This window comes from Syngnathus scovelli, chromosome 19 (genome assembly GCF_024217435.2).
Source record: "Syngnathus scovelli strain Florida chromosome 19, RoL_Ssco_1.2, whole genome shotgun sequence".
Taxonomy (NCBI): Eukaryota; Metazoa; Chordata; class Actinopteri; order Syngnathiformes; family Syngnathidae; genus Syngnathus; species Syngnathus scovelli.
Window position 1 is genome coordinate 10,738,204 of NC_090865.1, and position 25,394 is coordinate 10,763,597.

The window sequence follows — 25,394 nt, forward strand, 5'->3', positions numbered from 1 at the left end:
ACAAATGTTGTGATCTCTGACTGACGACCGGGCGAGACTCGAGTAAGAGATGTCCAAACGAGCTCCGGCAGGGCGGGCCAAGGCGGAGTGAATGGGCGCCCTTCTGGCCGCCAATGACGAGCTGAGAGCCAAACTGATGGATGTCCAGTTAGAACTTCAGCAGGAGAAGAACAAGGTGAAAACCTCAACAGACAGACACTGACTGCCTCCAGTGGCAGAGTTTACTTGTTTGAGAAGGAGTGGCTTATTCAAAACTAAGATTTATTTAATCTGTTTGTTCCCAGGCAAAATTGGATGTGATGCAATTCCAAATTTCACCACATGATGGTGCCCAATTTTGACTTCATAGGACATATTAAACACTTAGCTTGTTATTATGTTCAAGGTAATCAGATTTGTTTATTATTATAATGGCCTTTTCAAAACTATTCTGGATTACTAGTTTGGATCTATTCTACATTACTCGGCAACAACATACTCTGTAACAGATTAGGCAGTATAATCACATATGTTAACTTGGGAGTGCCCACACTCAATCTACTTATCGTGATGTGTTAAATCAATTACTGTTAGACATTATTTGTCTGATAATCTACCAAATCTTTGAATTGAAGAATTTGTGATTTAATTAATAGCTTGCTATTATGTTCAGGGTAATCAGACTTGTATATAATTCTAATGGCCTTCTTTTGAAAACTATCCTGAATTACAACTTTGGATCTTATATTACTTTGCAACAATATACTCGGTGACAGATTAGGCAGTATAATCACATATGTTAACTTCAGTGCCCACACTGTATTTATTTATGGTTATTTGTTAAATCAAGTACCGTTAGACATGAAATAGGAAGTGTTTAAGATAAATGTTATGGCTACTCACAATTGTAGATCGCTCCTGGTCAATGATACGAGCCTCTTCTTGCAGTGGAAAACTTGCAGCCAACAAACACCGTGGAACCTAAAGGAATGAAATTAAACATTAACACTTCGCCTCGACCAATATTCACACGTACAACGCAACGCGGCTACACTTCTGCTAGGGTTAGCGCCTCAGCTACACGTTGCTATTACCGTGAACGCTAGCTACATCGACAACTTTAGTCAAACTACACAAACGTAAATCTCCTTAAACACAATGAGTGTTACTTACCATGTACGCTCTAGACGGTCCAGTTGCAAGCAGAAAATAAAGATATTTCTGTTGGTAATCGTCGTTGCTCAGTGGCTCACGGCCATCGCGCCAACAGATTTGAATTTTGGCGGAAGTTCCGCCAATTACGTCATATCCGCGGCACATGACTGCGACGTAATACCCGCTTATCTGAAACGGCAGTTAAAAGTAGAGTTACATCAAGTTTTCTTGGAACCTAAACGAATGAAAGAAAACTATCATTTGGCCACAACCAACATTCACAGATACAACACAATGTGACGTGCGGGGTTGAGGTTAAAGGTTGAGTGAAGGGCCCTCGGTTTAAACTACTTTTTTGAAAAGGAGTGGGAACAAGTAAGACATATTTAATTTATTTAATGGGAAGTAGTAAGACTTATTAAATTTATTTAATCTACTTTTCTTCCCAGGCAAAATTTGATGTGCTGCAATTCCAAATTTCCAAAGTGAATGAAGGAATGAAGTCCTTTAAATTATGATTTTGTATAAATACTAGGCATAAACACAAAATCTACGGCACAAAATGGGCAGACTTTACTTGTTTGAAAAGGACTGGTTACAAGACATACTTTTTTAATTTATTTAATGGGAAGAATACTTATTTAGTTTAATTGATCTATTTTTGTTCCCTGGCAAAATTCGATTTGCTGCAATTCCAAATTTCCAAAGTGAATGAAGGAAAGAAGTCGTTTAAATTATGATTTTGTATAAATACTAGGCATAGACACAAAATCTACGGCACAAAATGGGCAGACTTTACTTGTTTGAAGAGGACTGGTTACAAGACAAACTTTTCTGATGTATTTAATGGGAAGAAGACTTATTTAGTTTATTTAATCTATTTTTGTTCCCTGGCAAAATTGGATTTGCTGAAATTGGATTTTGCCAAATCTTGACTTGAGACCTGATAGGAAGTATTAAACGCTTAGTTAAATCAATACAAATTGGTAATAAGAGCGAGTAATGTTGGTTGAACCGATGAATGAAGGTTGAAAGCAATTTAAATTATGACTTTGTATAAATACTAGATATTAACAGAACATCTACTGCGCAAAATGGGCAGAGTTTACTTGTTTGAGAAGGAGTGGCTTATTCAAAACTAAGATTTATTTAATCTGTTTGTTCCCAGGCAAAATTGGATGTGATGCAATTCCAAATTTCACCACATGATGGTGCCCAATTTTGACTTCATAGGACATATTAAACACTTAGCTTGTTACTATGTTCAAGGTAATCAGATTTGTTTATTATTATAATGGCCTTTTCAAAACTATTCTGGATTACTACTTTGGATCTATTCTACATTACTTGGCAACAACATACTCTGTAACAGATTAGGCAGTATAATCACATATGTTAACTTGAGAGTGCCCACACTCAATCTACTTATCGTGATGTGTTAAATCAATTACTGTTAGACATTATTTGTCTGATAATCTACCAAATCTTTGAATTGAAGAATTTGTGATTTAATTAATAGCTTGCTATTATGTTCAGGGTAATCAGACTTGTATATAATTCTAATGGCCTTCTTTTGAAAGCTATTCTGAATTACAACTTTGGATCTTATATTACTTTGCAACAATATACTCGGTGACAGATTAGGCAGTATAATCACATATGTTAACTTCAGTGCCCACACTGTATTTATTTATGGTTATTTGTTAAATCAAGTACCGTTAGACATGAAATAGGAAGTGTTTAAGATAAATGTTATGGCTACTCACAATTGTAGATCGCTCCTGGTCAATGATACGAGCCTCTTCTTTCAGTGGAAAACTTGCAGCCAACAAACACCGTGGAACCTAAAGGAATGAAATTAAACATTAACACTTCGCCTCGACCAATATTCACACGTACAACGCAACGCGGCTACACTTCTGCTAGGGTTAGCGCCTCAGCTACACGTTGCTATTACCGTGAACGCTAGCTACATCGACAACTTTAGTCAAACTACACAAACGTAAATCTCCTTAAACACAATGAGTGTTACTTACCATGTACGCTCTAGACCAGGGGTCTCAAACTCATGGCCCGCGTGCCAATTGCGGCCCTCGGGACAATATTTTGCGGCCCCCTGCGTGACATCTAAGCTGTGTGTTAGTGCGGCCCGCGAATTTCTTTTCGCACATGCATCTGGCCGTTTTACTTTTTTTGACACGTATGGGCTCCCGTAGCTCAGGCTCGTGACAACTGGGCGAAATAGCAATTGGCTAATTGGCGAATTAGCACTTTGACATGTTTGAATGAGCGAGTGGAGGGAAATATCTTGTCACTGTCACCTAGTGCTGTACATTGTTTGTCAGCCCCCGTCATGTCTGTTTCAAAACCTGCCGTTAAGAGAAAAGTTGCGGATGAGCACAGGCAATTTCAGGAGAAGTGGGAGGCGGAATATTTTTTTGTTGAGCACAGGAACGTCGCAACCTGTCTAATATGCATGGGTAAAGTTGCTGTTAACAAAGAGTTTAACATCAGACGTCATTACTCAACTAAACATGCTGAGGAGTATGCAAAATACCTGGGAGATGAGCGAGAGGATCGGGTCGCCAAACTTAAATAATCTCTACTGAGGCAACAAGTTTTTTTTCAAAAAAAAACAAACAAAGAGAACGAAGCGGCTGTGAAAGCTAGCTATGTTGTGAGTGAAATGATAGCAAAAGCTGGAAATGGATTCAGGCACAGCATTCAGTGGTGAGAAGTATGCTGATACCATTGGGAAGCTACAAGAAGAATTTGATCACAGGTTTGCAGACTTCAAGACACACAGAGCCACTTTTAACATTTTTGCTGACCCCTTCTCCTTTGATGTTGAGGATGCCCCCCCTGTTCTGCAGATGGAGCTAATTGACCTGCAGTGCAATACTGAACTCAAAGCCAAGTTCAGGGAAGTGAGTGGAAGAACAGTGGAGCTTGGACAATTTTTGAGAGAACTGCCCCCCAGCTTCCCTGAGCTTTCCAGGATGTTCAAGCGGACCATGTGCCTTTTTGGCAGCACCTATCTGTGTGAAAAGCTCTTCTCCACAATGAACTTCAATAAGTCAAAGTACAGGTCCAGAATTAAAGATGAGCATCTTAAAGCCATACTGAGGGTCTCAGTTGCCTCCTCCCTCAAGCCAAATGTGGCTCAGCTGTGTGAGAGGAAGCGTTGCCAAGTCTCTGGCAGCAAGGAGTAGGAGGAAGTAGAAATGAAGCCCATGTTCTGAAGAACTGTTCCTGTTCTTCATGTTCTGCATGTTCTGACTGTTAATTTGTTCAAATTGAGAAGATTGGATCAGGACCTTTTTTATGGATTACTTTTGTGGATTACGATTTGATGCGGCCCAGCCTCACCCAGACTCTACCTCCAGCGGCCCCCAGGTAAATTGAGTTTGAGACCCCTGCTCTAGACGGTCCAGTTGCAAGCAGAAAATAAAGATATTTCTGTTGGTAATCGTCGTTGCTCAGTGGCTCACGGCCATCGCGCCAACAGATTTGAATTTTGGCGGAAGTTCCGCCAATTACGTCATATCCGCGGCACATGACTGCGACGTAATACCCGCTTATCTGAAACGGCAGTTAAAAGTAGAGTTACATCAAGTTTTCTTGGAACCTAAACGAATGAAAGAAAACTATCATTTGGCCACAACCAACATTCACAGATACAACACAATGTGACGTGCGGGGTTGAGGTTAAAGGTTGAGTGAAGGGCCCTCGGTTTAAACTACTTTTTTGAAAAGGAGTGGGAACAAGTAAGACGTATTTAATTTATTTAATGGGAAGTAGTAAGACTTATTAAATTTATTTAATCTACTTTTCTTCCCAGGCAAAATTTGATGTGCTGCAATTCCAAATTTCCAAAGTGAATGAAGGAATGAAGTCCTTTAAATTATGATTTTGTATAAATACTAGGCATAAACACAAAATCTACGGCACAAAATGGGCAGACTTTACTTGTTTGAAAAGGACTGGTTACAAGACATACTTTTTTAATTTATTTAATGGGAAGAAGACTTATTTAGTTTAATTGATCTATTTTTGTTCCCTGGCAAAATTCGATTTGCTGCAATTCCAAATTTCCAAAGTGAATGAAGGAAAGAAGTCGTTTAAATTATGATTTTGTATAAATACTAGGCATAGACACAAAATCTACGGCACAAAATGGGCAGACTTTACTTGTTTGAAGAGGACTGGTTACAAGACAAACTTTTCTGATGTATTTAATGGGAAGAAGACTTATTTAGTTTATTTAATCTATTTTTGTTCCCTGGCAAAATTGGATTTGCTGAAATTGTATTTTGCCAAATCTTGACTTGAGACCTGATAGGAAGTATTAAACGCTTAGTTAAATCAATACAAATTGGTAATAAGAGCGAGTAATGTTGGTTGAACCGATGAATGAAGGTTGAAAGCAATTTAAATTATGACTTTGTATAAATACTAGATATTAACAGAACATCTACTGCGCAAAATGGGCAGAGTTTACTTGTTTGAGAAGGAGTGGCTTATTCAAAACTAAGATTTATTTAATCTGTTTGTTCCCAGGCAAAATTGGATGTGATGCAATTCCAAATTTCACCACATGATGGTGCCCAATTTTGACTTCATAGGACATATTAAACACTTAGCTTGTTACTATGTTCAAGGTAATCAGATTTGTTTATTATTATAATGGCCTTTTCAAAACTATTCTGGATTACTACTTTGGATCTATTCTACATTACTTGGCAACAACATACTCTGTAACAGATTAGGCAGTATAATCACATATGTTAACTTGAGAGTGCCCACACTCAATCTACTTATCGTGATGTGTTAAATCAATTACTGTTAGACATTATTTGTCTGATAATCTACCAAATCTTTGAATTTAAGAATTTATGATTTAATTAATAGCTTGTTATTATGTTCAGGGTAATCAGACTTGTATATAATTCTAATGGCCTTCTTTTGAAAACTATTCTGAATTACAACTTTGGATCTTATATTACTTTGCAACAATATACTCGGTGACGGATTAGGCAGTATAATCACATATGTTAACTTCAGTGCCCACACTGTATTTATTTATGGTTATTTGTTAAATCAAGTATTGTTAGACATGAAATAGGAAGTGTTTAACATAAATGTTATGGCTACTCACCATTGTAGCTCGCTCCTGGTCAATGATACTTGTAGCTCGCTCCTGGTCAATGATACGAGCCTCTTCTTGCAGTGGAAAACTTACAGCCAACAAACACCGTGGAACCTAAAGGAAGGAAATTAAACATTAACATTTAGCCTCAACCAACATTCACAGATGTAACGCAACGCAAACTACACAAACGTAAATATTTTTAAACACAATGAGTTGTACTTACCGTGTACGCTCTAGACGGTCCACTTGCAAGCAGAAAATAAAGATATTTCTGTTGATAGTCGTCGTGTTTGTATCCGTTGTCTCGCTCAAGGCCATTGCGCCCACAGATTTGAATTTTGGCGACAGTTCAGCCTATTGACATCATTTCCGCGGTGTAATACCCGCATATCTGAAACGGCAAAGTTAAGAGTAGAGTTAAATAAAGTTTTTAATTAACGCAATCATTTACAACCGTTGACCAGTCGAAATAATCGCCAAAATTCGACGTTCCCCCCAAACGCCACACTCACTCGCTTTTCAGGGCAAGAAAAGTACTTCTCTTTAAAAACGATGAGTTGTACTTACCGTGTACGCTCTGGACGGTCCAGTTGCAAGCAGAAAATAAAAATATTTCTCTCGTTAGTCGTATGTTACCATCCGCTGTGTCTTTGTCAACATCGCCATTTTCCTACTTCCTGTTGCAAGCCACGCCCACAGATTTAAATTCTGGCGGAAGAGCCCGCCCATTGGCGTCGTTTTCGCGTATAGCAAATCCGATTGGTTGGGAAGGGGGGGCGGTTATGCAGCCGAGGGGTCCTGTGATCGGTGGGATGTAAAGTAGGCGTCGACGTCACGTCCGCGTCACGTGACCACGACGTGGCAGACGTCATATAGCAACCGCTGTTTTGTTTAGTAGACTTACAGTTGTTATGCATTGACATAATGGCGCACACTCCAAATGGATTTGAATAAATTAAATAATTCTTCTGCCCACTCCCTTTTAAACAAGTTAACTCTCCCCGCGGATTTGAATTCCGGCGGAAGTTTCGCCCATCGACGTCACGTCTGTCACGTGACCACAACGTGGCAGATGTCATATAGCAACCACTGTTTTGTTTAGTAGATTTACAGTTGTTATGCATTGGCATAATGGTGTGCACTCAAAATAGATTTAAATAAATTAAATATTTCTTCTGCCCACTCCCTTTTAAACAAGTTAACTCTGCCCACGGATTCTAATTTCGGAGGAAGGTCCGTCCATTGATGTCTTGTCTGCGTCACTTGACCACGACGTAGCGACGTCATAAAGTAACCGCTGTTTTGATCAGTAGACTTACTTATTATGCGTTGACATAATGGCGCACTGGTTAGCATGTCCACCTCTTAAGCATGATGTTGCGGGTTCGACGCCTGATCAATATTAGCCATGGAGTGAGCTGAAGTGCATGGCGCTGAAGATTTGAATCTTTGAAATGCGGTGAGGTCTGACATAACAGGCAGAATGGTTTGCCATCACGTTCAACAAAAAATAGAAACTTTCCCACTCTGATAAAAACGTCCTGTGTTCATCTACATATTTCCGTTTTTCTGTGCATCTTTTCTCTGCCATTTCGAGAGCCCAATTGACACTAATAGTTTACTGGAATGTGTTTGCCCATCCTACTTTGTGGAATTTCACCACATGCGCTTTTGACCAAAATACCAAATTGAACTCAAGTGAAGCCAACACGCACAACCCCCCCCCCCCCCCCCCCCCACACACACACACACAAATGTTGATATGAACATAAAAGGGCCGCATGAATCCAAGCAAAGAGCCACATGCGGTTCAGGAATTGCGGCTTGGCCAAACCTGTACTATACAACTTTATTTGTATAAAGTTTTCACACCAGCTGTCACACAAACAAAGCGGGAAAAAACGAAGACGTGCGTGTTCCGCCCACGCTGGATTTATTTGCACCTTTGAAAAGACACCGTATTGCCGCAGATGTGGCAAAGAGTACTTTTGGGCATCTGAGACGGAAGGATGTCCAAAGCATCATGTCACCTGCTCTGGTCGGCATGGTGGTGGGACGTTGAGGTCAACCGCTTTGGGGTTGGCTGAATCTTTGGTCGCAGGATGCCACACACTTGAAGACAGAAGCAGAAAAGCAGAGCTAAATGCAAAATGTACTCACCGGTGACTCCAATTTTTTTCCCCCCTGAAGAAATGGATGGACGGGTGGCCCCGGCTGGCCGGTGGGACTCTTGTTATTCTGACCCTTTTTAGTGCGCGTTTGGGGCAATAACCGTTTTTTGTGGCGCTCTCTTCTGGTTCAAGAGTGCCCTGCATGTGAATTTGCCTTTCCTGCCTTCTGATTGGATGAGCGCCGGTGTGACGCGGTGCCTCTGTCACTGTGGCGGGGGGTATACGTCGGCATCGGAGCGTCTGCCAACGTCTGAGACCGGCTGGCAGTTTATCGGAGGTGTCGAGTGTGGTGCCGCTGGAGCTCACTCACCAGCTGGTGTTAGGGCCACAGAATGAAGGAGAAGAATAGAAAGAGAAACAGAAACTTCTCCTCCAATTGTTTGATTTATCTCTTCTGAGCTTCGATGAATTCTTTCAGCTCTTTGTTCCTCTAGGACGGACAAATGGAAAGTGGCCTTCAAAAGCCAGTAAGCGTGCAAGTAAGTGCCGGGCTGGCTTTGGGCCCTTACCTGTTGCGCGCTGTGCAGCAGATCCATTCTCTCTTGGAGGATGCAAGTGTCGCGCTCCCTCAACTCGCACATCAGGGCTCGCTTCCATTGGTCCACGGCGCTCCTAAGCTCTTCTCTCTGATCCGCCGTCAGCACGTCATTCACGCCAGCGTGGCTGGCTTTTTCGCCGTCCGTGGCGGGGCAGTCCCGCTGCGGTAGCGCCTCGTACAACATGGCCTCCAGCTCCAGGATCCTCTGGGCCGCAATCCTCGTCCATCAGTGGTCCGGCGGGAGATTTGAGGGCGACTTACCTTATGAGCCTGGTCCATGGAACGCTTCCTGAAGTCCAACTCTTCATCCAGGTAGCCCTTCTGCTTACAGAACATATCCTAGCACAGCTCAAGGTCAGAATTGTTGGGGCACATTGCCGGAGTTCCCCTTGGCTGATGTCGCGTGTCTGTCTACCTTCTCACTTTCAATGTCCAACATCTACTGTTGAAGTGCTGACTTGGTCACTTTGATGTATTCTAACCACTGAGGAAAGGCTGCTGTCACATAAGCAGAATGCGAGAGCGTGCGTGGACGTGCGCGTTACCTTCTCGGCTAGGGTGAGAAGGGTCCTGGCGTGAATCATGACCACCTGCTCCTCGTTGGTGAGATTCTGCAAGAGCCCAAAGGCACAGCGTCAACTGTTAGGGTTTTCCAGGTTATCTTTATCGTAGGATTATGTTGGAATGTAAACTATAATGATTAAATCAATCTTGTCTTGCCCTCACAATGCAGAGTAAGATGAAGTGGTTGCTTCCTCTGCTTGATTGACCAGCTGCAGGGGAAGCAATCAAAGTTGTTCTGTTTCCCACAACAGTGTAAAACACCCCCTGCTCTGATCTTATCAGAGGCCGGGGGTACACCAAAACTGTCCACTCTCACCCCCACTCTGTTCCTCCTAATAAATATGCCCTTGCAGGGAGGAGACTTTTAGATTTCATTCCTGTAGCGAGTGATCTCTCCACCTGCAGAGTTTGGTGCCGAAACCCGGGATCCCTCATACCCATCATCTGGCTGACGGAGGACGACGCGCTGTACACCGTCGACGGGCCAGCGTCCATTAGCCGGACCTGGTAAAGAAAGACCTGGGAAGGAAATTCTTCGCTGGGCCAGCATCTTAGGTCTGCCTTCGTCTGACAGAGGTGGATTGACGGGACCCGGCAGTGCAACGAACCAGGGGACAAGTAAGTTAAAGGCCTGAAGTTGTGTGATTGTGTTGTTGTGAAACGCGTATAAAAAAAACAAAACAAAAAAAAAAAAACACAGGTGCACGTGAGATTCGGCTTTGGTTTGTCCGAGCTATGAGATACGGCTTTGGTTTGTCCGAGCTATGAGATACGGCTTTGGTTTGTCCGAGCTATAAGATTCGGCTTTGGTTTGTCCGAGCTATGAGATTCGGCTTTGGTTTGTCCGAGCTATGAGATTCGGCTTTGGTTTGTCCGAGCTATGATATTCGGCTTTGGTTTGTCCGAGCTATGAGATACGGCTTTGGTTTGTCCGAGCCATGAGAAAAATACAAAGCGCTGGAGTTTGTGTAATTGAGAGTGTGACTGGTAGGATAAATTGACTAAATAGCAGTTCTAGCATTGATCCACGGCAATAATACAGGCTAGTAATTTGTTGAAAGGTCAATTTAAACCTGCATTGAGGATCCTCAAAGAAATAAATAAGTAATAATAGTAATAATAATAATAATAATATTTTTTGAGACAAAGAGATTGTAAAACCTAAAATTACTAGAATTAAGATGGGAAATAAAAACGGTAAATCTCTACCTCTTGACGGAGATGAGAAGTACATGGCGAGTAGATTTCTTAATTGTATGCAATATATGCCGAAGTGGAAGAAAAAAGTATGGAGTAGAAAGGAAGTTGAGAAATCAAGTGGTAAAGAAATGCAACTTGCTTCTAGAAGATAAATAAATAAAATAAGAATGTGCTGTCCTCGTGTGCATGGGAGGGACCAGCTCATGATCGACCACAGGAAATGGCCAGCCTGTGACGAATCATTGGTGCTGGGAACTACCTTTTGCGTGCGAGAGCTGTGCATGTGTGTGTGTATATGTTAAAATGATGAACATTGGCTAAAGTTTTAGTATAAAAAAAATTTGCTAGACTGTGGTCTATCCAATTTGCACCGCAGAACAGAAATTATTTTGAAAGATAAAAATGAGAGGAAAAAGAGAGAAATCTGTTTGCAAGCAGAAACTAATCCACACTAGTGCATGTTAAGTGTCGAGCCCACATGAGAAATTCGAAGAAAAAAAAATGACAGAACATGCTTTCAGGAATTGGAAGAAGCTAAATTGTGAATTTAAGATTTTGCAATGCTACACTTAATAGGAATAATTGATTGGTTGTGTTATAAGATTATACAAAATTCTAAAAGCAAGCTAAATCTGAGAGATTGAGTTCTTCAAATTTAAAAACAAAGAAAAAATTCAGATTAATTTGCCAATTGTTTGTTTTAGTTAAGTTTTTTTTTGAATTGGTGGATTGTTCTACCAGGAAACCTGAGTTGAAAATGATATATGAATGTTGTGTGGTGAGCTTGGATGAATTGGGACCAATGTGATAGAAAGACTCCTTTTTGGAGACTGTGTGTGAGATGCAAATGAACATTGATGAATGATAGCCTGAATGAAAAGAAATTACAGGTTGAATGGTTGAAGTCGTTGGCGACTACTATGGAAAATTAGTAGAGCGACTTTGATGAAAGAGTGATTTTGAGCAGGTTGAATGTTAGAAAGAAACACGTAGCTTTTGGGTTGATAATTAACTACAGAAAAAAAAAAACTGGAGAACCAGTAACACATGTAGAAGATGTGTGAACTGGGAAATTGAGAAGCGTTTTGGACAGAAAGTCAAATTAAATGATGATGGAATCGTATGTAGTAAAGAACGCATTCTCCCAAAAAGATTGTCAAGGTGTGAGGTATGGGCGTTGGCAAGCCTCGAAAGGAGGGAGTGAGTAGGACAGATAGTGGAAGATAGTAATAATACAACACTTTATGACAATGAATTTTCGAATACATTTGGTGTTATACTGTGGTAATTTTTTTTTATTCTGGTGTAGATAGGTTAGCAACACGAGAGATTTAGAGGTTCAAAAGAAAGACAGTCAAAAGAAAACATTTTTGATTTGGACAATTGCAGGCTAACAGGAACATAAGAACGATAAGAACTACGAGAGTTGCAAACAACAGATGAAGAGCAGTCCTTGGCAGATTATATGATCAGGACGCTCAAACTGTGTCAAAGACAAATTTACTGCCGCCTGATCTTTCCTCCTCACAGGTCGACAACCCCATCAATCCAGGAGACTGGGTCTACATCAAGGTCATCAAAAGCAAGAACTGGGCCAGCCCGCGGTGGGAGGGACCGTTCCAAGTTTTGCTTGCTATTCCCACGGCGGTAAAAATTTCTCAACGGCCCAGCTGGATTCACCACAGCCACTGCAAGTTGCAGAGAGTGCTGGACCCCTAATTCGGAGTGGTGGGGAAGGCTGACTACAAAGGGGCCCCATCGTTTAGGGTGAGGCGTCTCAATGTTGGTGAAGAATTCATCGATTCCCACTCCGCTAGGCGAGGGGATGTCCCGGTGTTTCTGCCATCCTAGTAGCAACGGGGCTCCATATGCCAGATGGATCCTCTGCTGCGTTGTGGTTGGAGCGTGCTATGGTCTATTGACTCATCTGAACAGACCAAATGACAATGTTGCCCGTGGTAAACGATGGTCACATGATGAGAACTTTGAAGACTGGTCATGGGACCCCAGAAACCCATACGAAACCAACACTTGGTACCGGTATGTCAGGTTCACTGTGAGAGCTCACACACGGGAGGCGTGCTATGTGTGTTCGAAACTCCCCCCTTCCTCCACGCAAGTTCGCTTGGAGGCCAGAGCAATGAATGTCACTGAAGCAAAATGTATGGCATCCATGGGAGGAGTTGGATATCAGCACCGTGCCGTCACAGTCAAAGATGCCGACCCTTACCGCCCTGGACTTGCTGACGGTGCCTGTGATCAGCTGTTCTGGACAAATCTCAATGTGACTGTTAAAGGACGGACAATACCACAAGTGGCCTACACAGAGAGACCAGCTGGAGTGAATTACACATGTTACATCCAAGGTAACAAGACCCACGTCTGCATTAACGACGACTGCTCTCCAGGAGGAAACTGGATGGGAGCTTTGGACATCACTGATGAGTGTCAAGATAAGAGAGCCATTTCAGGTGGTGAGGGCTCTCCAACCAACATGGCTACACCATCGAACGGAACATACTTCATACAGAATGGCTGGTGGCTTTGTGGTCACAAGGTTTATCCGATGCTGCCCGCCAACTGGACAGGAGTGTGTGCACCAGTGTGGGTGACAGACCACACCTACAGGATACGACATCATCTGCTGACAGGAGCACACAACTCATCTGGACGTCGACGCAGAGCAGTTGCAATCTTTGACCCTCATGACCCTGTCTGGGGTGCGAACGTTCCAGAGGACCATAAAGTGTGGTCTGCCGGAGACAAAGTTGTCCTTGCGCTCTTCCCTCAGATTGGGGTTGGGAAACTATCGCTCTTCATCGAGACACTGAACTATCATTTTCAATCCTTTGTGAATCTCTCGCTGCAAGTCAACGATGGACAAAATAGAGAGATTCAGGCTATTAGACTGATGGTCTTGCAAAACAGGATGGTTCTGGACTTGTTGACGGCAGCACAAGGTGGTGTGTGCCACATCATTGGGACTTCCTGTTGCACATACATACCAGGAGAAAATGACACCCACATAAACGACGCCATGAATTCGCTGAAGAACTTACAGCAGGCCATGTCTAATGACAAGGTCCCACATCAGTTTGATTTCTTTTCATGGCTATTCTCTGGCAACTGGTGGCAACTGCTGTTGAAATTGCTGTCTCCTGTGCTTGTTGTGCTGGTGGTGTTGTGCTTGTTTACGACCTGCGTTATCCCATGTTTGAAGTCTGCTGTGTCGAAGTTTGTGTCCTCTACTGTAGCCCAAGTTCATATACAACTTCTTAGAGATGACGGATGTGATGACGATAATGACACGTGGATTGCGTAGATGCTGCTCTGTTGGGCATGTTTTACAGAAACTTGATGATTTAACCATCAAAAATGCTTCGCAAGTGATGGATACAATGATGTACTGTTTCTGTGTTTTTATTTTTATTTTTTATTGATAGCATTCTGGTCGCCTGTGGCACAGGGGCCGTGTAAGAATTTTCCTGCTAATAACATCTGGCCAGCAGGTTTTTCGCTTACACAATAAGTTTGATCTTGGGTATTGAGGTAATGCCTCATCTTCACTGGAAAGTGTTGCTATCATTGTTTGTTGTTTTTATTTTTTACTATTCTTCTTTCTTCATTGTACATATATATATATATATATGTATTTTCTTACTTGTCTTTGTTGTTTGGGGTGACATAATCATATGATAAAACAGGAGGGAGATGTTAGGGTTTTTCAAATTATCCTTATCGTATGATTATGTTGGAATGTAAACTATAATGATTAAATCAATCTTGTCTTGCCCTCACAATGCAGAGTAAGATGAAGTGGTTGCTTCCTCTGCTTGATTGACCAGCTGCAGGGGAAGCAATCCAAAGTTGTTCTGTTTCCCACAACAGTGTAAAACACCCCCTGCTCTGATCTTATCAGAGGCCGGGGGTACACCAAACCTGTCCACTCTCACCCCCACTCTGTTCCTCCTAATAAATATGCCCTTGCAGGAAGGAGACTTTTAGATTTCGTTCCTGTAGCGAGTGATCTCTCCACCTGCAGGTGTCTAAAAGAACTTGCTTGTCTCCCGTGTGGTTCTTGCAAAATAAGTTGGAGTGAGCAAATCTCTAACATCAACAAGCTTCTTTCAGCGCAAAGCCTTCCAAAAGTCACATTTGAGCCGCCGAGTCTCGTGGAGTGCGAACATAAGGAGTTCGACATACACTTACGGCGTTATCGCTCAGGATGTCCAGCTTCTTCATCAGATCACTGATGACGATGTCCGGGGGAAAGGCGCAAGGAGCAATGTAAGGTGTTCTGGGACCTCGGGTTAAGGTTAGGGTTGCGAGGGACGCCTTACGGTCCACTTGATGTCCGGGCCCCAACCGTCGATGGGCGACAGCTGCACTGCTATGTCCTTCGGAGGGGTGTAACAGACGACATAGTGCTCCGGATCCACAGGCTTGTAAGTGCCCGGAACAGAGTCTTGCACGGCCACAAAGCTGTACGTGACACCGTGGGCTGCGCGAACTGTGTTATGCAGCATAGTGTGGGGCATCTTAATGTACACTAGACTGTTTGCGGGCGCTGGGTCCACCACCAGTCCCGTTTCGGGTACCGTGATGGTGGGAGAACTGCCCGTTAGCTTCTTGCACAGCTCTGCGTGGGTGTACGGGCGCCCGGTATCTTCATTTCTCACATCGATGTTACGTTCTTTGCACATGGCGACCACTTGTCTCATAGACATCGTTCTCATGCACTCACGCATACTTGGAATACGTTGGACGCTGCTGCTGCTGCTGCTGCTGCTGCTGCTGCTGCTGCTGCTGCTGCTGCTGCTGCTGCTGCTGCTGCTGCTGCTGCTGCTGCTGGCCACCGCGGGCCGATGCGAGGCTGATGTAACGGTACTGGTCTGCGGTGAGCCCGAGAGTCTGGCCACTATGGCCGCTTTGTCAACGGCTCTGCCCCTGTCCATGATCACAATATCCGGATCGCTGCACATAAACTGGAGTTGAGTAGTGTTGTATTTTACCAAGACGCGATCCACAGCCTCATCGTGGAGTGGGTGACTCATGGTGCAGTCGTTTTCATTAGGCTGAACTGTCTCTTGGAGCGTGCGTTCGGCCGGGTGAAACAACATCTCACACAACGCGTGCTTAGTCAGGGGCATGCCTCGCTCATTCAGGTAAGGGATGCCCTTTTCCGTGCACATGTTCTGCAATTGCCCAGAGCCCTATTACGGTTGCCCGACTGAACTAGATACCACCATGATCGAGACGCCCACACGTTACGAGAGCACCATCATCGACGCCCCCAGTTGGCCCATTGAACCGACACGGGTTACAGTTAGGCAGTGTGACATATCCACATTGCGCATAGCGGCCATTGTGTGCATACATAGTGCAGCGGGCTCTGGGCTGCTAAGAGAATGCCAGCAGCTGGATGATATTCGAGTTGGGGAGGCAAAAATAACCAGAGGCTATAACCTTCCGGCCGATTTTGTCATCCACACCGTAGGCCCTGTGCTGAAACGCGGCAGTGTCCCAACCACGCAGCAAACCCGGCAACTGATGGGCTGCTACGTGCAGTCTTTGTACGAGGCCTTGAACAACCAATTACGCACAATAGCGTTCCCGTCCATCTCTACAGGTGTGTACAACTATCCCATATGGGACGCTGTGCAAGTGGCCATGAACAGTGTGCGGGCCTTTGTAAGGCAACACCCACACGCGTTCGATTGGATCACATTCTGCCCATACAGTGCGGCCGACCTGCAGGTGTACCAGGAGGTGTACGCGCAGTACTTTCCATAGTTGGCCTACACCAGAGCGCTCGGGTCGATCCTGTTGTTCCTGAGCACGTATGCCATGTGCTCGGGCTTGATGAGAATAGTGCCGCAGGCCATTGGTATGCTGACTCAGCAGCACTCCCACAATATGCAGGTACACACAAATGTGCTGCTGCTGGATGCGCACTCCAGGCATCTTGTCCTTCATGAGCCTGATGATAGTGCCCGACTTAACGTAGTACATGGGTAGCTGGACCTCTGGCCACCCTGAGATGCCGATCACTTTGAGCAGCTTCTCGGTAACAGTTTTACTGTTGTTATAGTCGAGGCCCATGGTGATACGGGCGCACAGGTCCACAATGTACTGGTTCTTTATGTGGGCGATGACCTCTTGCAGCACACTGTTGGACATTCTATACTCAGTGCCCATGGCGCTGAGTAGTTGCTCTTTTACTGAGTTGCACGACAGTGTGGCCTCTTTGCGCAGTGGCTGCTCGGTGTCTGCCATTTTATTATATAACGCTCTGTTGCCTGAGCAGCTCTTACGCACATACGCAGCCTGCAGATGCGCAGCGTACACTTTGCTACACACGGCGCCATAGCCGGCCGTGACAAAGAGCTGATCACACGCATTTATGACGCTCTTCATGTAGTAGAGGCGGTCCAACGGGTACACATCCTTGGTGTCGCTCCAGTGGTCATAGTCTAGGATCCTGCCGCCGAGGGGCGCTTCGGGCACCCCATGCTGGTGCCTGAGCACGACGTACTCGACGCGCGCCCCGCACACGACTGCGCGCCCCTGAAGCCTCATGCGCTCAGCGAGTTGGGCCTGGGCAGGCATCTGTTTGACAAGCTCCTCTCTGAGGGCGGCACGGTATGCATCCCCTGTGCCATAACGGCACCTCTGCTGCGCCACCTCCTGCGCCTTCTTGGGGTTGCGTATGCGGTACGAGCCCTGGTCATTGCACTCACCGCCTATGTCCTGTACGCTCTTGGTGAGCACAAAGCCATTGTCGGGCAGCGCCCCGGGCACCATGATGGCTGTCATCATGTCGCTGGCCGTGACCTGGGCCCGGGGGTCTTCTTGGAGGATGGCGGTCATGAGGGCTGCATATATGTTACGGGCGCACATGGCACTGTCCCGCCTGGACAGCATGACGCCCTTGCTGCCTGTGCGGGTCGTGCCGTCCCTGGCCGCGGCTACATACACGTACCTCTTCTTTGTGAAGATGATGAACTTTGTATAGATGCACTGCTCGAACTCGAGACGCACGGGCTTATCGAAGAACGACGACACCGTGTCGCTGGCGTCGATGGCCAGGTCCCACAGCTCCTCGAGGGAGGCTGTACGTAGCACGAGTCCGTGTCGCCGTAAACCATGGTGGCCCCCACCACGGTCCTGAGAAGCTCGGCGGCTCTCTCGATGAGCTTGCGCCCACAATACGTGATGGTCATAGCCCCGGCCATGAACGGTAGATATCCCCTCTGTGTGCCCATGGTGCCGTACACGGAGTTTGCGCTGATCTTGTACGCCAGCTGTCTCTTCTCCAACACCATGTACAGGTCCCTGTCCTTGATGTCCTTCATGCGACGGCGTATGGTCGCTCTGCTGTCCAACAGTCTCCTGAGCACCTTGGGCAGCACACCCTCAAACTCTCGAGTGAACCTGTAGCTGAACGTGTTGCACTTTGTGCTGCCGGGCACCATGGCTGCGTACCGTACTTTGAGCTGTTGTATGCGATCCCTGAGACGGGCGCGCTCTTGCTTAGCTTTGGCCGGCAACGCTGCGAGCGAGCACTGCTGCGCCCCTATCTCCCGACCCAAAGCCTCCTTCTCGGCGTACCGCGGGGCATGCTCGCAGCCCTCGTGCTCCTCCCAGGCATACTCCTCGCCGCCGTGCTCTACTATGGTGGTGTAGCATATGTTTTTGCTGATGATGATGTTTGGATACAGGCTAGAGAAGTCTAGGGGTATGACGTTCTTGTACATACCCGGCACGGGCTCGTAGACGTAGGCCCCCGTGTACGAGCCGACCGCTTCGGCTTCGTTGCCGTCAGGTATGACGTATACCTTGTCTGTCACCGAGCGCGGCGTACAGTGCTTGTATATCTGAGAGTACACGCGCACCTGTTGACCCTGGGTGAATAATTGCATCATGGACGTGTTGCACACCGAGGCCATCTCACATAGGGCCAGCCACGTATTGAAGTAGCAGGCGAGCTGGTGGCACAGCAACGTGTCTTTGACACAGTACCTACCAACCGTGGCCATGTTGCCCGTGACGTACGCGTTGAAGATGTCTTTGGGCTTGACAGGGTCCTTGCCCGTCTTAAGAAAGTGGTTGGCCACAAAGTTGAGACTATACGAGTCGAGCTTATGATCCATGGTCACTATGGGCAACAGGTCTATGGTGAGCACGCCTTCCCACTGTATGTAGGCTATCCTCGCATGCCCCATACCCACGGTCTTTTCCAGGGCCAGTCTGGTGGGATCCCAGCCCACACGCCTAAGTGTGCCCAGGGCCGACAGCCGGCTGTACCTCTTGATCATGTAGGGTATATCGAAGCCCATTATGTTGTAGCCGCACACTGCAACCACCTGGTGATCCTTGAGGTAAGCAACAAACGCCTGCAGGAGGTCGGCCTCTGTGTCATACTGGTACACTGTGCTGTCATAGTTGTTACCCCTGAGCGAGAGCAGGTCGGTCTTGAGTACCTGACTACCCTTGCATAGCACCATACCTATCTGAAAGACCACCTCGCCGTCCTTGTCACTGGGGAACACATTGGCAAACTCTGACTTGACCTCTATGTCAAAGTAGCAAATGGTGGGCGGCGGCACGCCCTCTATGTGGGGGGCGGCCTCAATGTCCGACTGCCAGTTTGCCACAAGATACTCATGGTCGACCATGGTCTTTGTTCTGGCTACAGCGCACCGCTGCTGTACGGCCACCCACCCCACTGAGGGTAGGCCTGCGCGTGCAGTTAACTCTAGGGTCTTACTCACCTTTGTTTCGTGCAACTTAAATGTGTGTGCCTCTACGTGCTCTTGTATGGCACGCAGTGCCATGTATCCAGACACCCGCGCCCCAAAGAAAGTGCCTTTACCCTTACCGCCATGCAGGTTGCAGGCCAGCGGTGTTTCGTACACTTTGAACCCGTGGTCGATAAACAGCTTTTTGACTTCGACAGGCTCGCCCAGACACTCTACGTACACCACCTGCCTGAAATTGGGTATCCTAACGCACGCTACCTTAGATGTACGCGTTAGGCCGTACCCTCTAATCTCATAATTTGAATACAGCCACTGGTAAATGTATACTGTGTCCATTGTGCATGCTTAAGTATCTGATGCACTTTGTGCTGTTTCACAAATACAATTTGTTTATATATAAAATGCCTCAGCCAAATGTCTTCAGGTGCACTGCCAGCCCACGGTCCCTGCGCCGGATAGCCAGCCCCAAGAGACGCATGTCCCCCCCGCAGGAGAAAGTCCCCCGCCACACGACGCTCTCCTGCTAGACGCCGCTCCCCCAGTAGACGCCGATCATCCCCCAGACGGCGCTCTTCCACCGGACGCCGTTAAATAACAACATTCTTGAGGCGTACATCCCTCAGCAGTTTGAGGTGGTCGCGGTATAGGGTTACCTCATGGTGCCGTTGAAAGGGGCTCTTCCCAAGCCGTGTGGCACACTCGTGCCTTTCTCGGTTGACGGAGAGCAGCATGGCGACCACACTGACAGCCACTAGCAACCTGACAAACACGGGCGACCCGCTGGCTATGAGTGCGGCAGCTACGATGGTGTAGATAAACACAAATGTCATTTTTTCCTAAAACATACCTTAAAAAATGCCTACCAGTAAACCCCATTCGTACTACACTCTACACAAGCTCAAGGGTGCCGCTAACGTGGCAGACTACCACGACGGCCAAGACCACTGTCAGGACTGCAGCCACCATAACATGGGCGTTAGCACCGGTGATGGCCCCAAGCCCGACACTCCGACCAACTGGTACGGCAACATATCCACCATGCAGATGTGGGCCATTGCCGCGCTGGTGGCCGCTGTAGTGGTGTTTATCTGGTATTTTGCATCCAGTGGGCGTCATGGCCACAGCCCTGCGCCCGCGTACCCTTACCACCGGGGTGGATTTGAGTTTTAGAGTCCTTATATAAAATATATGGCTGAGGCCAATCTCTGGCAGAATGTCGCTGACGTGTGCGGGCGGGCTTACCCCATAATCCGTGGCTACGCGCTGCAGCTGAGAGACGGCCACGATAGCGGTCTGTCCTTCCGCAACTATTGGGCCATGAGGGGCGCGCACATCCTTGCGGACATGCCCTTCGAGGCTAATGACTACTTTGAGACCAGCGAGGGCGTGGTAGTGAACATGCTCAGTGTGTTGCGCCACTGCCCTGATCTCAAAGCCATGCTGCGGGAGTACGACTCTGTCGTGGTCGAAAACCCCTCCGACTACCTCGACCTGCCGCAACTCAACGGCTTTGTAACTAACGTTATGGATTCTGATTTCTTCAGGGACATCCGCAAGGACCTGGAGGCTTCGGGCGGCGGTGAGGGCATCATAAAAGTAGTGATAGACAACATGTCTAAGCACCACGACTACGTGCAGACCTTTGCAACAGAACTGATCAGGCACCTCGAGAAGATGTCACCCGAAGAGTTGGCTCAAGTGCTGGCCCGCTTCAAGACCGGTAGCAGTGCCGGTATCGACGTAGAATCCATGTTTACGGGCACATGAACATAACAATGTCATCAGCAACAACACAAGTGTTGATGACATTTACCCTGCATGCATAATGTGAAATGACAAACCAGCTTCACATCAGACTGTGAACAGATCCCTGTCCGAGAGCAGGGCTTCACCTGCGGCCAGCACGGCGCTGCGCCACGCTGAACTCTTGGTGCCCGTCACCTCGCCCAGCCTCCTCAGGCACCTGCATTCCTTCCAGTACCTGTAGTGTGTGTCCCTGCTCCGGAGGAGAAAGTAGCGACCGTGCACCCTAATTATGGGCTCCACGCCTGGGATGGCCGCGAGGCGTATACGACCATCTCTCTTGAGCCTGCGGACGTACCGGCACCTGTTGAAGTCCTCAGCGTACAGTTCGTAATTAACTCTAAGCATGTGCTCATCCAAGACCCGGTCTATCTTGGCCTTGTCGTCATCGTCAGCATACTTGGCCGTGGCGTCACACGTGCGTACAAACCTCTTGATGCGTGCGGACACCGACCCAGCCGTACTGTTGTCAAACACCAGGTCACACAGCTGTTCCCGGGCATAGTCTAGCCTCGGGGCCATATATTCCTCGAGGGTAGTTTCGTGCATTTTGAGGGCCTGGTCCTCCGACAGCTTCGACACTCTAGCCCAGCCGTGAGGAGGGGGTGGCTGGGCCTCAGGTCCCGAAAGCATGGCAATGGCCACGTCCACCAGGCGTGTGCCCTTGCTCGGGTCTCTATTCAGACCCAGCATACCTACAAGCTTGTCGATGTACACAGACTGCTGACTCGTGGCCATGGGCAGTCCATCCAGGGTCTTAGCGTTGGTGTAGTACTTCACCTGTTCCTCCACCTCCTGCAGCTTCTTCCGCTGCTCCAGTGTGAACATTTTCTTTAATCATCATCCCACTCGTTATCATCCCCCATCACCGGTACGGGCATGTGGTTAAACTGCGCCGCGGTCTTGGTCCGTTGAGAAACATATGTGGCCAGGTCCCCGCACGTGGACCCCATGAGCCTGGGTGCGTATTGCATGTATGTTCTGACTGTCACGTGGCTAGTGATCTCATCCCATGATGCATGCATGACCTCTGGTTGTCCCTCATTAGACGTTCTGTACATGTCAAGTCCCTTCTGGTGTGCCACGACAAGGAATGACAGGTTCCAGTTGACCAACCTATCTTTGACGTGTTGCATGCTATTCCCCGGTAATACGATGTACTCAAACATAGTGTTTTCAGAGGGTGGCATGGAACCGTACTCGGGCATGGACATGATGGACACGAGCTGTATGATCTTATCGATGTACCCCACAGTGTGCAGGGCGCCCGCACCCGCTATCTTCATGTCCACCATCTCCTTAAAGTGTTGTACTTGGAAGTAGGACATGCCCACTACAAGCAGCACCATTGAGTGTTGTGTCTCGAGGCTGTTATAGGCCATGTGTATGACGAGCTTGTGGTGGTTATAGTTGAGATACGCAGGGCATAGGCCCACTTGGCCGACGTTGCCACAGTTGACAAAGCCCATTTGAGCCATGTATGGTCTAGCCAGGTCTCTGGGGATCGTGAGCCTGGAGCCATATATATGTCCTGCTGTATAGAGGCAGGCCGCCATATAAGTGCTGAACTCAGAGCTCCCCACGTCCACGACCTTTACACAACCATGCGTCACTTTAACCGTTAGGAACACCGAATTATCGCGGTCGTGCATAAATGTCACCAGGTTGTTTTCGCGGCCCACTACCAACACAGTACCAATTTCCAATATACTGTACATTTTAATGTAAAATGGAGGCGCACCGATCCCCACCCTCCGAAGGCCGTGTTTGACAGGTTGACCGAGCGCTACGGCCGGGTGTTTACAGCCGCTACCATCGAGAATGCCTACGTGCTCACGGGCTCCGAGAACATCGCCTGTGCATACCTAAATCGTCTCGCAGTGCACGAGGCCAAGTCTCAGATGGCACTACGGCGTGACACCGACCACAGGATGCCAGACAGCACTTCCGTGGCCAGGTCTATACCGAGTGTCATCACCACGGCCCTGAAGGCCAAGGGGCACACCATTTAGCGGTGTCTCCTGCTTCTGTGTATGTAGGCACAGCGCATCAGCATGTCATCCACCATCCTGTCCACGGTGCCGTTGGTCCTCTCGATGTTGTCCAATATGGCCCTGATGGAGCCTCCGGTAACCCCACGCACAGCCAGGACCGTGGCCCAGTCTACCAATGGCTCAACGCGCTGTTCTCCTGTGCCTACGTCCACCACACGCACAGTACCTTCGGAGGACTGCGGGGGCTGACACTCCATTTGGGCCGCCACCAGCAGTAGCGCATCAGCGGGACGCTTCCAAGCAGTGCTCTTGTAGACGTGTCTAACCAGTACACGGCTGTTGTGTGAATTGACACGGTGTGTTATATGCGCCGTTATCCTGGCCAGAACTAGGATGCTCTCAGTGCACGGGCACGCCACAAGATTCGCACAGGCCACCCGTAGTCTCTCCAGACTATAGCCAAAGTGCTCGATAACGGTACGCCAGGCCGCACGGACGTCGCCCGCCAATGGCTGTGGGCCTATGGACACTACCGAGCGCATGATGAACAGCATGGCGAGCATGGTGTCGGTGTCACAGACATTGCTTGTGGGCAATATCTCGGTTAGCAAATGGCACAGACTCCTGAGATTCCTGTGATGAGGTCTGCTGTCCTTGGTGGTGGGGATACTGTTTATTAACGGTTGATAGTCGACCACTCCGCTGCGGGATTGCATCTGGCGCAACACGTAATCCAGGCCCATGAGAAATACGGCCACGTCGTAGCGCCGGTCAGGGCGGTGGGTAGTGGACGATATGCCGATCTCCGTGAAGTAGTCTGCGCCCAGGTACCGCCGGTCGTGGGAGGGCATACGCGACAACCCAAAGTCTATGATCACAGGTTCCAGGCCATGGGTGGGGGTGGACGCCAGCACATCAGGGCCACTCACGTACACCACAAAGTCATGGGACGTGCGCCTGATAAGGATGTTAGCCACATGTAGATCATTGTGCCCTATGCCGTGCGCATCCATCGCACACATGCATCCTAGCGTCTGGACTATCATGGCGCTTATGTGATCATTGGGTACATCTTCGCATGCGACGTACTTGAACATACTGTGGTACTGCGTGTTTGGTGGGTAAATGTTAGAGATTTGCTCACTCCAACTTATTTTGCAAGAACCACACGGGAGACAAGTAAGTCCTTTTGGACACCTGCAGGTGGAGAGTCCATTCGTCGCTGAGCGTGCAGCGATGATCGAAATGGAGGTCTGAAAAGTCTCCTTCCTGCAAGGGCATATTTATTAGGAGGAACAGAGTGGGGGTGAGAGTGGACAGGTTTGGTGAACCCCCGGCCTCTGGTAAGATCAGAGCAGGGGGTGTTTTACGATGTTGTGGGAAACAGAACAACTTTGATTGCTTCCTCTGCAGCTGGTCACTCAAGCAGAGGAAGCAACCACTTTACTTTACTACGTTGTGAGAGCAAGACAAGATTGGTTAATCATTATAGTCTACATTCCAACATAATCCTACGATAAAGATAACCTGGAAAACCCTAACAGTCAATGTAGTCAAACAAGATGCCCTCCTTACCTATCCCCACGCCGAGTTTGGTCACGTCAGGCACGTATGTGCTGCCCGGGCAGCACCAGGGCATCTTGCTGTGAGCCAGTTCGCCCACCCGATGTTCATGCCGGCCCTCGTTGCCCAGGGCACTGCGTACGTACTGCTGGTTCTCGGAATCCCAGTTGACAAGTACCTTGAGTACTTTCTTTATGCCCGCAACATGCACTACGCCCACCACCGAGCTGCTGCCCTGGGATGCTAGTTGGGAGAACATTTTCCTTACGCCGGGTGTCGGTACAGGCAGTAGGGATTGTGACAGGTATTCCAGAAGTAGCAGGACCTGTCTCGACACCATGCAAAGTAGTTTTGTATAATGCGTCTGCGATGGTCTGGGTCCCTGGGCCACTGAGAGCTGGGCACCACGTGTGCAAACGGTACTCGGCACACGGGACAGCGCCGCTCACTGCCCACCTTCTTCGAGGACCTGGCCCACCTGCACAGGCACGTGTAGCAGAAGGAATGCGCGC

General features: G+C 47.5%; 1 protein-coding gene across 1 annotated transcript; it reads right to left on the reverse strand.

The window, feature by feature from the left end:
• Nucleotides 1–8,164: 8,164 nt before the first annotated feature.
• LOC137839684 (janus kinase and microtubule-interacting protein 3-like) lies at nucleotides 8,165–9,303 on the reverse strand. The gene is made up of 3 exons (XM_068648846.1): nucleotides 8,968–9,303; nucleotides 8,769–8,888; nucleotides 8,165–8,399 (listed from the first exon to the last, which is right to left on the reverse strand). Exons 1-2 carry the CDS (start codon nucleotides 9,178–9,180, stop codon nucleotides 8,844–8,846), a joined length of 258 nt encoding a protein of 85 aa, XP_068504947.1. The 5' UTR covers nucleotides 9,181–9,303; the 3' UTR covers nucleotides 8,165–8,399; nucleotides 8,769–8,843.
• Between the last annotated feature and the right edge of the window lie 16,091 nt (nucleotides 9,304–25,394).

Bases quoted from the DNA above. Each gene is read 5' to 3' on its own strand.
- LOC137839684 (XM_068648846.1), bottom strand. From the start codon at position 9,180: ATGTTGTACGAGGCGCTACCGCAGCGGGACTGCCCCGCCACGGACGGC. The intron at 8,889-8,967 runs GTAAGGGCCCAA...TGTCCGTCCTAG, and splicing joins TGCTGCACAGCGCGCAACAG to AGGAACAAAGAGCTGAAAGA.